Genomic DNA, 14255 nt, shown 5'->3' with positions numbered 1-14255 from the left:
GGACACATGAACCTTCAGAGAGGCAAGTCGTAAGCCTAGGTCCAAACCCGATTGAAGAAATTCCAAGATCCTAGAAACTCGGAACACCTGAGGATCATAGTTTCTGGACTCACACCACTGAAAGTAAGTGCGCCACACCCTGTGGTAAATCCGTGCGGAAGCAGGCTTGCGTGCCCTGAGCATGGTACTAATAACCGAACCCGAGAAGCCCCGAGACCTTAAGACGGCTGTCTTAAGAGCCACGCCATCAAAGACAGCCGACCCAGATCTGGGTAAAGGCAGGGCCCTTGAGACAACAAGTCCTGACGCTGAGGAAGAAGGTACGGAGCGTCGATGGAGAGGCTCCGCAGATCGGAGTACCAAGGACGTCTGGGCCACGCCGGAGCCACCAGCACGAGCATGCCGCCGTCCTGCTTGAATTTCCGCAGGACCAGAGGTAGCAGGGATATCGGAGGAAACATATGCCAGGTGAAACGTCCATTTCACCGACAGCGCGTCTACCAGACATGCGCCTGCGTCTCTATTCTTGACCGTGGTGGCGTTGTCGGACTGAACTTGAACCGCCCCTTCCTTGAAGAGCGGTGCCGGACGACTGCAAGGCCCTGTACACCGACCGCAGTTCCAGGATGTTGATGGGGAGAAGTGCTGCTTGTGCAGACCAACGACTCTGAAGTGACAACGAGCCTGTCACTGCCCCCCAACCCCGGAGACTGGCATCTGTTGTGAGCAGGACCCAGTCCGGGACCCAAAAGGGGCGCCCCTCGACCAGATGAGCTGTCTGAAGCCACCAAGCCAAAGACTGTCGAACCTCCGAGGACAACACCAGCATCTGAGAGCGGATCTGGTGAGGTAACCCGTTCCATTCTGATAGAATCAGCCCCTGCAGGGGCCGTGAATAGAACTGGGCAAATTCCATCATGTCGAATGCCAACACCATGGACCCCAGAACTCTCATAGCTGAATGGACCGACAGGTGGCAACTGCTCAGGCAACTGTGTATCCGCAGCTGTAGGGAGGAGACCTGCTCCGGAGTCTGGAAGATCCTTTGCTGACGAGAATCTAGCAGGGCTCCCAAATGAACCATCCGCTGTGATGGAATCAGGGAGGACTTTCTCCAATTTATCAACCACTCGTGCGCTTGCAGGCAAGCGATCGCCAGGTGGAGATGTTGAAGCAGTACCTCCAGGGAGAGTTCACCAGCAAAAGGAGGTCGTCCAGAAACGGCAGCAGCTGTACATTCTGGTTCCGAAGATGTGCGGCCATGATTGCCATCACTTTGGTGAATACCTTTGGTGCCGAGGAGAGGCCAAAGGGTAGCGCCCAGAACTGATAATGATGCTAAAGGATAGCGAACCTCAGATACCGCTGGTGCAAAGGTGCTATCAGAACATGAAGGTAGGCGTCCTGGATATCCAGGGAGACCATGTAATCCCCAGGTTCCATCGCCAGAATGATGGAACGTATCGTTTCCATCCTGAATTCGGGAACTCAAGGAATTTGTTCATAGTCTTCAAATTGAGGATAGGGCGATGAGAACCATTGGGTTTCTGCACCAGAAACAGAGTAGAGTAGTACCCCGTCCCTCATTGTGATTGAGAAACGGGAACAATGACCCCTGCTTTCAGCAAGGACTCTATAGCCTCCTGAATCTGCAAAGCCTTGGTTTTGTCCTGAGAAGGTATCCGTGGTGGTATTGTGCCAGCACTGGGCTAATTGAAGAAGTCAGCCTCCCATTCTGGGGTCCCCAGAGGGAGGCCCGTCCCATCAGGCAAAGGTTTATCTTCCTGTTTGGAAGAAGGGCACCTGGCACTCCAGGCCTGCTTCTTGGGCTTCAAGGCGGTCTTAGTCGCCGACTGCCTCGGGAAGGACTGACCCTTGGCCTTTCCCTGAACCCGACAGGACCGAAAGGCTGAGCTCCTCACCTTAGCCGGCGCTGAAGCCGAAGGGAGGAAGGCAGACTTTGATTTAGCCAGAGTATCCACTATTTTGTCCAAATCTGGACCAAATAGCAACTCTCCATTAAAAAGGTCTCCAGGCCCTTTTTAGAATCCGCATCAGCCCTCCAGGACCGCAGCCACAAAGACCGACATGCTGACACAGCTGCAGCCGACACCCTAGAGGTCCCAGGCTTGCATCCAATGAGGCTTCCCCAATATAGCAAGCCGCATCTCATCTGTCCTATCAACACTCTCTGGATATCCGGAGCATCGTCCGGAAAGGTATCTTCCAAAGTGTTGACCCAGTTCTCAATGGCCTTAACCACCCAAGAGATGGCCATAGACGGACGGGCCACTGCCCCAGAGAGAGTAGATAGACTTTAAACAAGTCTCCACTTTCCTGTCCGTGGGATCCTTCAGGGAGGAGATAGACGGTAATGGCAAAGTAGCGCTTTTAATTAAGCGGTTGACATGGGAATCCACCGCAGGCGGGGTTTCCCATTTCCTGCAATGAGCCTCAGGAAAATGATAGTTGGATGCCAACCGTTTCTGTGGTTGGAATCTCTTGCTGGGCAACTGCCAGGCCCCTGCCATATGATCCGTCAACTGGTCGGACAGGGGAAAACCAGTCAAAGCTACGTTGGCCTTTTTAAAATTAGGATACTTCGACCTGGGAGCCGGCACATCCTCCTCTATATGAAGGATGGCCCGCACCGCCCTAACCAATGCCGGCACATTAATGGAGGACTTAGTCTCCACCTCCTGGGCCACGGCATCCAAGTCAGAGTCCTCATGTACCTCTCCGTCATCCGAAGACACGTCCGTGTACTGCGCCGCCAGTGAAGCCGGAACGGGTCGCTTGGACGCCTTTGGGGGCAAATCACTGTTTAACATCGACTGAAAAGCCGACGACGAGGCCACCAGGCTCTAAACAGAGCTGGAGAGTACATCCACCCAGGGAGGGGGTACCGCCTGAGGATACCCCTGAAAGGGTACCATTGACTGCTGCGTCACTGTGGGAGACTGTACGTACACAGGCAACCCCGAATAAGGACTCACAGTCTGAGACCCGGGGGGAGACTGCAACAAATGCGGAACACCTGGGGAATGGGGGATGGTAGGCTTGGACAACGCCCTAGAAGGGACCGCAGTCGGGACCGCAAGACGGTCCGCGATTGACGCAAGCACTTGTGAAAACATCGCCCAAGGAGGATCCTGCGCCGCCGGGGGTTTAGAGGGACCAGGTACCAGCTGGCACAGACCGTCCTGAGACAAATCCACCCCATCAACACCCTGCCGAACTGTGCCGGCAGGAAAACAACACAGGAGCCACGGAGTGCTCATTCTCCTCATCAGACATGACACAATAACTATGTATCACCGAAGAGGTAAGGCGTATTACACCTGCACAGTCCCAAGTATGCTACACAAACAGCCCACAATATGGCACTGAGTAGCACACCACTGTATGTGACTGACCTCACAAATACTTAGATTTATATAAGTGAGGTACACAGAAAGAACACCCCTCCCCCACACACCTGCGGGCAGTAGGAGAAAAAAAAGGGATCATCAGAAATTAGCACAGACAGCATCACTAGCAAAAGTCACATACCATGCAGGAAGTTATACTCACTGCACCTTTCGCTACAATCAACCTCCCAGATTCAGTGTCTGGAGGGCTACAGTGCTGCGAACACAGGGCCTGATTCAGAGCCGAACGCTCTGACCAGAGCGCTCGCTCTGAATCAGGGCCCTCCTCCATGAAAATGGAGCGTGCTCCTGGACGCTCGCATAGCTGTGGGTGACCACCCACAGCTTATGCAAGCGTCCATGATGATGGTCGCGATGGTCAAGACCATCGCGACCATCTGGCTTGCAATGGAGACCCTGCGGTAGGGTCTCGCTGCCACAAGCACTAGTCAATGGGGCCGGCTTCAGACGGTAGGCGTTCCCATGGGAACGCCTCCGTCTGGCAGCCACGCCCCCGGCACGCCCACCAAAGGGGGCATGCTGTCAATCAACATCGACAGCACGCCCCCTTTGGTGCGAGACCCGGAGCGACGGAGAGCCCGTCGCTAACCGGGTCTCGCGCATGCGCACGCCGGAGCTCCCTCCGTCGTGCACATGCGCAGTGGGGCAACATCGACCCGCTTGCGAGCGTCCTGCGTTCATCTGACTGTGTGTATGCTCCATTAGGGTTAGGTACTTACAGGAGGGTTAGGCACTAGGAGGTAGGGCTAGGGTGAAGATTAAGGTTAGAGAAAAAAAAAAAAAAATGAATCAACCATTTCTGTGTCGACTTTCTGTACTGTTCAACTTTTATCATGTCGAACAAATTATTGTCGACCTTTTGAATCACTCCCTTTTTCAGACCATTGACCGCTCCTCCTCTTTATTGGGCACCAGGGCCATTGTGGTGCCTTTGCCCTCATCTCATAGAATTTGTAGCCTATGGAGAAATTAAATTGTGCGCAATGTGCTACTGAGCAAGTATTCCCTCACACCACTATGGGGTTCAAGAGAAAGTTTACAATGATGGCAGACAGTGGTGCAGATGTATGAAGCTCTGGAAAGTGATAAAAGTGCAGAGTGATAACCGTCCAGCCACTCAGCTCCCTACTGTCATGTTACAGGCTGTGTTTGAAAAATGTCAGTTGGGAGCTGATTGGCTGGTCATTTATCACTCTCCACTTTATCACTCTCCACTTTATCACTTCACATACCTTCATACATCTGCCCCATAATGTGATGTTCCGTTCTGGAACGGCACCTTGCATCAATGTCAAGAAATTGAACTCCCCCATATGAATATAGGTGTAAAACATTATATAAATTAAAAATTTTTTTTAAAAAAAGTCAGTTCTGCTAGGTGATGTGTTGGGGATAGGAAACATGTATATTATTACTTTGCTGAAATATATCGCAGTAGTAAGGAACCAGGGGCTCTCCAGCTGGCACTACAAGTTTCAGCATTTCATATACATTATCTTGGGAGCCACAGATAGCCCGATATAAAGAAGTCTACAAACAGTATCACAATGGCTGTGAAGTACAACGTTACTGTGCCAGCAAAGCCTCTCACTGAGACCCCCGCACACACCACACGGCTCACTCACATTGAAGGCCGGCAGCTGTCCATCCGAGGCTCGCTGCAACTCCCGGATCAACTCAATCGCCTTTTCACAAAACATACCGCTCTACGTGTAAGATCTCTCTGTCTCATAGACACCGCGCTGAGCCCAGGGCAAAAGTACACAAATGTAATCTTTATCCAGGCGGTACCCGAGAGGCCTGTAACGCCATCATTAGCCCTGGCAAACCTGCATGCCCCCTTTAAAAATAAACTTCAATATTAGCAAATATTTCCACAGGTTATCCCTTGTCGCTATTTCGATGGTTTCGATTTGTATGCCAGTACTGATCTATGAGGATCCTTCTTTGTCTCTTCCTTGCTTTCACGAGTTTGCCCTGAACAAACATGGCCGCCTTGTGTACCAAATTATTCTGAAATCAACCAAAACTGTCAGCGCTTATATGGCGAATCTGGCGCCAACTGTCACCTGGCCAATGACAGAGAGGATTCTCGCCCCCAGACTATGGGAGTATGGTTACGGTAGCCGAGGAAGGACAATCATTATTTAAGGCTTATGATCGACCTGGGAGAACTCATGCGTGGCTGGTGTCCACGGAGTCGCAGGTGAGTGCCCCTGAGACACAGGTGGGTGGCTGAATGATGGTGGGGAGGGAATTTGGTTCAGTCAGTACGGTTCCGATTTCTGTTTGTGCAATAGATAGGATGGTGTCTCTGCATTTGTTCCTGCAGTAATGACATCATGTGTACCTATTTTTGTTAAATGACGTAAATAATTATTTGGCATTTAATCATGCAGGAGCATTGGTGATACAGAGATCTCAGCCGCTGTATGCAGTGATGTAAGCCTTAACCCATTGGCTGCTAGAGAAAATTTTGTTGAATCACTGTAGTCTGTATTATCTGAGATCAGAGAACTGCAAGGTTAATAATGTAAGGGGGGAAAATAACTACAGCAGCTGCCAAAAGACAGAGGGGTCTATTTACTAAGCCGTGGATGGAGATAAAGTGAATGGTGATAAGGTACCAGCCAATCAGCTCCTAACTGCCATGTCACAGGCTGTGTTTGGAAAATGACAGTTAGGAACTGGTTGGCTGGTACCTTACCTCCGTCCACTTTATCTCCATCCAAGGCTTAGTAAATAGACCCCATTGTCCTTAAAGCTCATCCATTTTAAAAATGTCTGCAAAGGAAAAATGGTGGCATAGCTCATAGCAACGAATTAGATGTTTGTTATAATTTTCTAAACGGCACTAGAAAACCGATTGTTAAACTGGCCATACGGGGCAGAATAACCAAGCAAACGAATCAATTAAATGACTGGTTTGAATGATTATAATTGCAAACTCGGTATAAAATGACAAAAAGCATTCCCATGAAATCTGGAACATTAATGCTTCTTGCCAACCATCAGTTTCCAATGTCCATTTAGAGATCACCATCGACCATTGATGGGTAGCAACCATCAATAAACCATCGGCGACAGAGATCTGATGGTTCTAATCTTCACCATCAAATACAGACTGAGAGCCAGTTGTTTTTATTTTTGCACCCTCATAGCTGCCAGATTTGGAAAATTTAGTCCAGCCCACTGGTGGCCTGCTGAACCCCGCCCCCTTTGCTGATTGGTCCGCCATTTCCCCCAGCATGTTGTGGCCATCAATGGGTGCAAACCATTGATGGCTCACCTTCGATGATTTAATGTAATTGATTGTATTCACTGATGGCACCATAGATGATTTAACCCACTGATGGCCATCACTAATGTCCATCCTTAGGCAGTGGGCTCCTCCCATGACCTGTCTGCGGGTCTGATGTATGATCAGTGCTGTGTATGGCCAGCTTAAACATCTGATTGCTTACTATAGATAACCTCACATTTCTGTTTGTCTTTTCTGGGAAGAGGGTAAAAAGTCTGTGGAGATGAACAGTTTGAAAGCGTTAGTGAAGTGGCAACATGAATTAGGGGATAGGGAATGGAGGAGATGGAAGGTACTAAGGTTTACCAGACAAATTGAGGTTGAACTGGAAGAGAGGAGTATAAAGACCTTGGTTTCAGTAATGGCGAAAAAGAACTGAGGGTGGTTTCCAGGGAAGGTGTGGCATACCCGCTAGGAATGTCCGATTTTTTTTTTTTTTAATATGTCAAAATGTGCTGTGCCCTTACGTGGGTGGCCCACTGATCACAGCCCCTTCCTCCACTGTGCCTCTCCCTGCAGAGCAAGCCCCCCCGCCCAAAGATAGGGGGGGCAGATGTATGAAGCTTTGGGAAGTGATAAAGTGGAGAGTGATAGATGAACGACCAACCAATCAGCTCCCAACTGTCATTTTTCAAACACAGCCTGTAACATGACAGTAAGGAGCTGAGTGGCTGGTAGTTTATCACTCTGCACTTTCATACATCTGTCCCATTGTGTGGTGACTGGGTCTGCTTTGTAGGTTGTGGTGAAGTACAGCCACATTCTGGCAGATGTATCAAACAGTGAAAAGAGTGGAGATATGAACCAATCAGCTTCTTTCATTTTATTAAATGTACTTTACAATTGCTAGCCATAAGATCGGTTGCTATGAGCAACTTCTCTACCTGTTCTCTTACCCACTCTTTAGACTGCTTGATACATCTCCCAAAAAGAAAGATTGCAGAATTAGGTCAGGACAGGGTAGAAATCGAAAAGAGGAGTGGTTGAAGAAAGACTGTGTGAAGGCCATTTAGGAGTTGCTGTGCGCGCTGGGGATCATTCTGAGGATGCAAACTCCACCACATTAGTGGCCACCTGCGTGAGAAACCTCCATAGGAGAGAGAAGCAAGGGAAGTAATATCAGTGGACACTTTAAGCAGTGAGTAGCCTGATACAGAGTTTTACTGTATGTTGTCAAACATGGCTGAACCTCCAGCACAGTACATACTATAGTGTATATTTTATTTTAACCCTGAATATTTTAGTGAAATGGGGAGTAACATAGAATTGTGCTGAGTGAATTCATTTTTAATGTTTTTTTTTTTTTTTTATATCCTGACCTTTTCCTTTAAGATTGGCATCCTGTAATCGAGAATAAAAATGTTAGCAATTTCATATTAAGCATAGCTTTAAAAGGAGAGTGCAAATAACTAAAATAGTTTTAATTGGAGCCAGTATACAAAAGCTGCATACACACACAACGATTTTGTAAAAAATGAACGATTTTAATAAACGATTTTCATTAATTTTTTCAAGGGAAAAATGAACAAAAATCGTTTACTAAAATCTTTCATTTACTAAATGTAATGAACGATTTTTTTGAACTACGAACGATTTTTGCATATTCCCTTAATGAAAATCGTTGGGTTGGTCAGTGACTGAACTACAAACGTGAACGCACATGAACGATAATCGTTCATTGTTATAACTCAGAAACTGAACGATTTTTTTTAACGATAATCGTTCAAAAAATCGTTGTGTGTGTATGCTGCTTAAGCCACTGATGCTGTGCGCACAGTTCCCAATCCGGAAACCGAACTGCCAATTTGTAAGCTATACACACTGACCAATCAGCCGCTCGATGGGGCAATACAATTGTTTTTACTGTGGCTATTTATTTTGGGCGCCCAACAGAGCAATTCAACTGTTTCTCCATTTGGACGTGAATTGCCGAAGCTGCACACATTTCTGCTCACATCTGCAAGCAGAAATGTGCAATAAGTCAGCACATTGGGCGCCCAAACAGAACTTTGGTAGCCCAAAGTAGTACTTTAAACGGGTTTAAATGCTTTGCGCGGGTAAACCTGGTGCTCCTGGGTGTGCATTGAGTTACTAGTGCAGGAGTCCTCATCTCTCTTTACTGATCATATTGATTTACAATATTCCCGTACATCTCTCATTTCACCTCGCAATACAAAAGACAAAGGACCTGATTCAGAGATGGGACCAATGCTGCAGCTGCTGCATATTAGTATGCAGGGGCTGTGCGAAAATATGCAAATGCCGCAGCCACCAGGATTTGCATTGAGACGCCTGCTAGCATCTTCGCAAAAAGTGACTTAGTGCAAAGACGTAGCATCAGTCACAGAACAGTCTATTACCGGCCTTCTGAGTAACCCTGTGGTCACGCCGGGGGAACTGAGACGCTGGAGCCATTTTTACTGCCTACGGGATGACGCCCAAGAAAGGTTGCGACACGTCTGCATTTTATCCCCCACTCCCTGTTACCTCACCCCAAACTCTCTCTCTGTCACTCACACTGTAGGCAAATTCTCCCTGCAAATGCAGACGGTAATGAAAGTTGATGCATGTGCAGTGCGAATCAGCCTCATACGCAAATCACCGATAATCGCTCAACTGTAAGTAGAGCTGTGTCCATCTCTGAATGATGCCCACAGTACTGCCTTGCGCCCTATTTTAGCCAGGTGCAACCATCAACAAAGTCAATATTCCCTCTGTTGCCATCCTAATGATTAAGCCATCCCTTTCAGCATAAGCATTGCCTCCCCACTTACCAACACTTGCCTTAACCGTGGGGAGTCGCCATATATTATAGCCTTGATGGCCTCCCTACTCCAACAGGTCTGCTTCATTATTGTTTAGCCAAATCCACTTACAGGCTACACTACAGAAACCAGTGATTAATACAGTCTAACCAGCCTGATGGCACCTCTCTGAATCAGGGAGGGAGGGAGTCTGTTAGGCTCCTGATAGAACTGCCTTTTAGCCTGTCTTGCTTCCATTCTGTATGCCACACCCCCACAGAATCTGCTCCAACGTTCAGCATGCTCTGCAAGCCATGCACCCACAAAGTCCACCCAGATAAGGTTAAATTGGGGGGGGGGGGGGGCTTATCAGTTCAGGAATTCCTCCTGCGGTGGTGGGTGGGATGTGGTGCTTCCAGTGGAGCATTGGCGCCGCCATCCAGGGTTCCGGAATTCATGGGGCGCTGCACAGTATGACAGACGCCTGTTAGTTTTATCTCAGTTAGTTTGCTCTATATCCTAAATAAATTACGGATTTTTTAAAAATATTATTAGGAGATCTGGAATAATAATAATGGTGGTAGACAGAATATGATTAGTAGTACTCTCATTGATATAGGTGCAATGTATATTTGCGAAGTAGGTGCATAGCTGAGACGGGAGCTTCCCATAGGTGTTCCCACTCCAGTGATAGCTGCTTGGGGCAGTAATTGCAGTAATAAGCTGTGCACTCTGTGGAATCTCACTCTAGTACATGTATTCTGTCAGTTTAAGTTAAATGATCAGAATATATAATCTCCTCTATTGACTGATAACAATGATTCAAAGGAGATAAAAGTCAGATCCTAGGAGCTATACATAAATAAAGCAGTAACAAAGGAGCTACCCCTTACTGTCAGATAGTGCATCACCGAAGCATTCTATTCCCCCAATGGGACCTCAATGCCCAGCGTGATACTGCCACTGTTTGCTGTTTTCTCTTCACTTCAGTATTCCCCCACAGGCTGGCCCTACCCCACTGGCACAGTTCAGTATGAGGGGGGGGGGTGCTATGACGTGCACTTTCTCCGGCGCCATGGTTCCACGCTACTCCTGGCAGACAGCCAATGAGAATCATGAAGAGAGTGAGGGGGTGGGGTATCCCTGCAGCTCTCTTATGCACAACTATGGGACAGACATTAGGCCCGTTTATCATTTGATTATTTTTGCTTTGTGTTTTTTTTGTTTTTTTTTCTAAAATATGAGTACTCCATTTGCCATTACTAATACTTTATGGTTGTGCGCACTTGGGAATTAATAGTGAAACTAGAGCACATTTTTAAATGTTTCAGAAATTCTCTTAGGAAATAATATTTTCTACTTCAGGGTCCATAGGGTATCCACAGGATACCTTGGGGTATAGGTGATGGCGGCAGACATCAGGCACCACAGAGTTAAGTTTTCAGCCTCCCAGGATGCACTGGGGTCCCTCTCCTATACCCTGCCCCCAAGCCAAGGCAAATCCGTTTCGTAAGTGCTCGGAGTCGGATCACCATTTTTCAGAGGGGGGCTGTGGACAGCCCCTGAAGTTATTTTAAGGCAGCTTTGCTGCACAAGATGAGCTGGCCAGCATAGACAGTCATCAAGACGTCTATGCTGCCGCTCCTTCACCCCGCCGGACCAGAACGCCGTAACTGATCTAGGGATGCTGGTGGGTGTCTGGGGTCCCAGCTAGCGGTGACCCCGGACTATCCTTGACTGTGGCTGGATTCACGGGGGTTCAGGTAAGCGGCGGGGTCCCGCGGTGGGTACCCGCCGATTCACAGTCATTGTTGTCTCAGGCATGGGGCTCCCTGAGGCAGGCTGCGCGTGAAGCCAGGTACTGATCCTGCGCTTTCCAATAGAACACCAGGGACAGAGGGCTGCTGCAGTATGGATCTGTTCCAGCGTCCCAGGAGTTAATAGCATGCCAGGGGAGTGTGCCTTCCCTGTATTACAGCCGGCACCTCCCCCGCTGCACAGTGCCTTTCCACAGCGGTCTGGCTGACCGTGTCAGCGCTCCTCCCCCTGGCCCGCCTCCTCTCAGCTCCTTGGCGGCCATTTTCTATAAGGAAGTGTGCGAACGCTGCTGGCTGGTGATACAGGTGGCATCGTGGTCTGGGTTCCCCGCATACCTGTCCTTCGATAAGATCAGAGTGTACAGCACTGTTTCCTACCGGGCTCTGGTCTGCGTAGTTGATCATAGTTCTTGTAGTGCAGGGATTTATTTCTGCATTGTATGTGACTTACTGCTAGCACTGTCTGCCTGTACTTTCACTTCTGACTGTCACCCATTTTTACTATTCCTGTTCTTCTCTGCGAAAGCCCTTGCGGTGCGGTGCAGGGTGTTTATTGCCTCACAGTAAAAGTATTTTTCTGTGTGGGGAGTCACATACGCTCCGTTTACACTCATCATGTCTGGGAGTGAACGTGAATATCCTCTTCAGCTAAAATGTACCACATGTAATGTACAGTTAGCGGAGGGTGATGGGAACACTGAGGGAATATGTAGGGCATTTTATCTCATATCACGCCCGATTTCTGTCACTGCGCCTGTGCAGGAACCGCCCTGGGCTTGTTTTGCTAAGACTCTTACAACCCTTGTGGGCCAGTTGGCAACGCCCCCTGCGTTTCCACAGATGGGGTTCTCGCAACAAGCGGTAGTCTCATCACCCATGCAGGGGTTTCCCAGGCAGTTGATGGTACCTCAGGATCACCCGGTTTCGCCACCCCAGGTCTCGCAGGAGCCTGTGTGGGTGAATTCATTGTCCAATACGGTACAGCACTTGACGGACGTTTTGCAAGAGGAGTCACCATTGTGGCCTTTCTAAGTGGCCTTTAGTGTCTCAGACGGCTCAGTATGATGATGATGATGACATGACGTCTGATGATGGTGAGATTAGTGACTTTTCAGACCAAGAGCCCCTTCGTGCTAAGGAGGTTGAGTCTAAGTCTAAAGTCTATATACCAGGCCTTATACGGGCAGTCCGCGCGGCCTTGGTTATTGAAGATGAGGATCCCCCCGTGGCCAAATCCAAATACGCCTTATTTAAGGATGTTAATTGAGATGCCACTGTAATTCCCTATCTGGTCAGTTAGTGGATTATTTAGAGGAGGTGTGGAAAAATCCGGGTAAGCGGTTCCAGCCTCAAAAACGCTTGGCCTTTGCTTACCCCTTTGCAGAGAATTATTTTTCCAAATGGGAATCCACAGGTGGATTCTCATGTCACACGCCTAGTGAGGAGTGCAACATTGCCCATGTCCTCCTTGAAGGATGCTACGGACCGCAAGGTGGAAATATGCCTAAAATCCATTTATCCCCTTGCTAGAGGGGCTTCCAGGCCGGCTATGGCCGTGTGCTGGGTGGCCAGAGCCATGGAGCGCTGAGCAGGTGGAGTTAGTGGGCAATATCAGAGACTCAGTCACGTACATTAATGAGGCAGCCTTAGATATAGGTCTCCTCACATCCAGAATCTCCTTGGCAGCAGTAAGTGGCACGCCGTTCTCTGTGGTTGCGCTCTTGGAAAACGGATGCAGATTCCAAGAAGGGATTGGAATGCTTGCCCTTTAATGGACAGGTCCTGTTTGGTCCTGATCTAGACAAAATTGTGGCCACGCTGGCAGCAGCTAAATCAGCGTGTTTGCCATTGGCTACAGTCCCATCAGGGTCTGGTACTTCGACCTTTCGGCCCTATAGGGCCCAGGGTAAGTCCAAGGTACAGTCCTTTCCAAGGCAATCAGGAACCAGGATATCTGCCAAGCCAAAGAAGCTTGGAGTACTAGACGTCCTACTCCCAAGTCGGACAATAAGCCTTCAGCCTGATGGGCCTCTCCTTGGGGGACCCCAGAGTGGGAGGCTGATTTCTTCAGTTCGCCAACTGCTGGTGTCTGACTACCATGGACCCTTGGGTAAGAGAAGTGGTCTCTCGGGGGTATGCCCTCTCCTTCCAGCGAAGGCCTCCCAGCCGGTTTTTCACCACAGGCCTTCAGTCAACTCAGAACAAGGCCCGGGAACTCCAGAAAGTGTTGCACTCTATGCTCCAGGCTGGAGTTATAGTGCCTGTTCCTTTACCCCAGAGGGGCAAGGGATACTATTCCAATCTCTTTCTGGTATAGAAGCCCAATGGGTCTTAACGGCCCTTCCTCAACCTCAAGTCCATAAACAAGTCCTTGAGGGTTCCTCGGGTCAGGATGGAGACCTGGGCATTTCATAGTGTCATTGGACATTCAGGATGCCTACCTGCACGTCCCTATTATCTTAGCACACCAGCAATTCCTCAGGTTTGCAATACTCGACCACCTTTTCCAGTTCCAGGCACTGCCCTTTGGTCTGGCCACAATGCCTCGAGTGTTTACCAAAGTCATGGCAGTCATGGCAGCCCACCTGCGGATGCAGGGGGGTCCGCTTGTTGCCCTATCTCGATGACATTCTGTTGTTCACCGGGTCTCCAGAGATACTTCAGCGCCATCTGCAACTGACAATATCTGTGTTGCAGAATCATGGCTGGTTGATAAACTGGAAGAAGTCCTCCCTGGTTCCCTCACAACGGATGCTCCATCTCGGAGCCCTGTTGGACTCCCAACAACAGAGGATCTTTGTGACGGATGAAGAGATCTCTGCATTACAGGCAAAGGTACACTGTTGCCTTCAGAGCAGCCGAGTGTCTATTCACTCAGCGATGAGGTTACTGGGCTCCATGGTGTCAATGTTCGACATGGTGGAATATGCCCAGTTTCACTCCAGACCTCTGCAGAAATTGA

General features: G+C 48.9%; 2 protein-coding genes across 2 annotated transcripts in view; one reads left to right on the top strand and one right to left on the bottom strand.

Annotated features, from left to right (window-relative positions):
* The window catches only part of GINS1 (GINS complex subunit 1), a 29372-nt gene extending 23915 nt beyond the window's left edge, over nt 1-5457 (bottom strand). The window contains exon 1 of the mRNA XM_088477365.1: nt 5057-5457. Coding sequence (XP_088333491.1) covers nt 5057-5131 — 75 coding nt within the window. The 5' untranslated portion in view covers nt 5132-5457. The remainder of the gene's footprint in view (nt 1-5056) is intronic.
* The window catches only part of ABHD12 (abhydrolase domain containing 12, lysophospholipase), a 136437-nt gene continuing 127589 nt past the window's right edge, over nt 5408-14255 (top strand). The window contains exon 1 of the mRNA XM_088477363.1: nt 5408-5637. Coding sequence (XP_088333489.1) covers nt 5588-5637 — 50 coding nt within the window. The 5' untranslated portion in view covers nt 5408-5587. The remainder of the gene's footprint in view (nt 5638-14255) is intronic.

Source organism: Taudactylus pleione, unplaced genomic scaffold (assembly GCF_031769625.1).
Source record: "Taudactylus pleione unplaced genomic scaffold, aTauple2 ptg000201l, whole genome shotgun sequence".
NCBI lineage: Eukaryota > Metazoa > Chordata > Amphibia > Anura > Myobatrachidae > Taudactylus > Taudactylus pleione.
The sequence above is the reverse complement of the archived record's forward strand: the minus strand, read 5'-3'. Positions and strand labels throughout refer to the sequence as shown.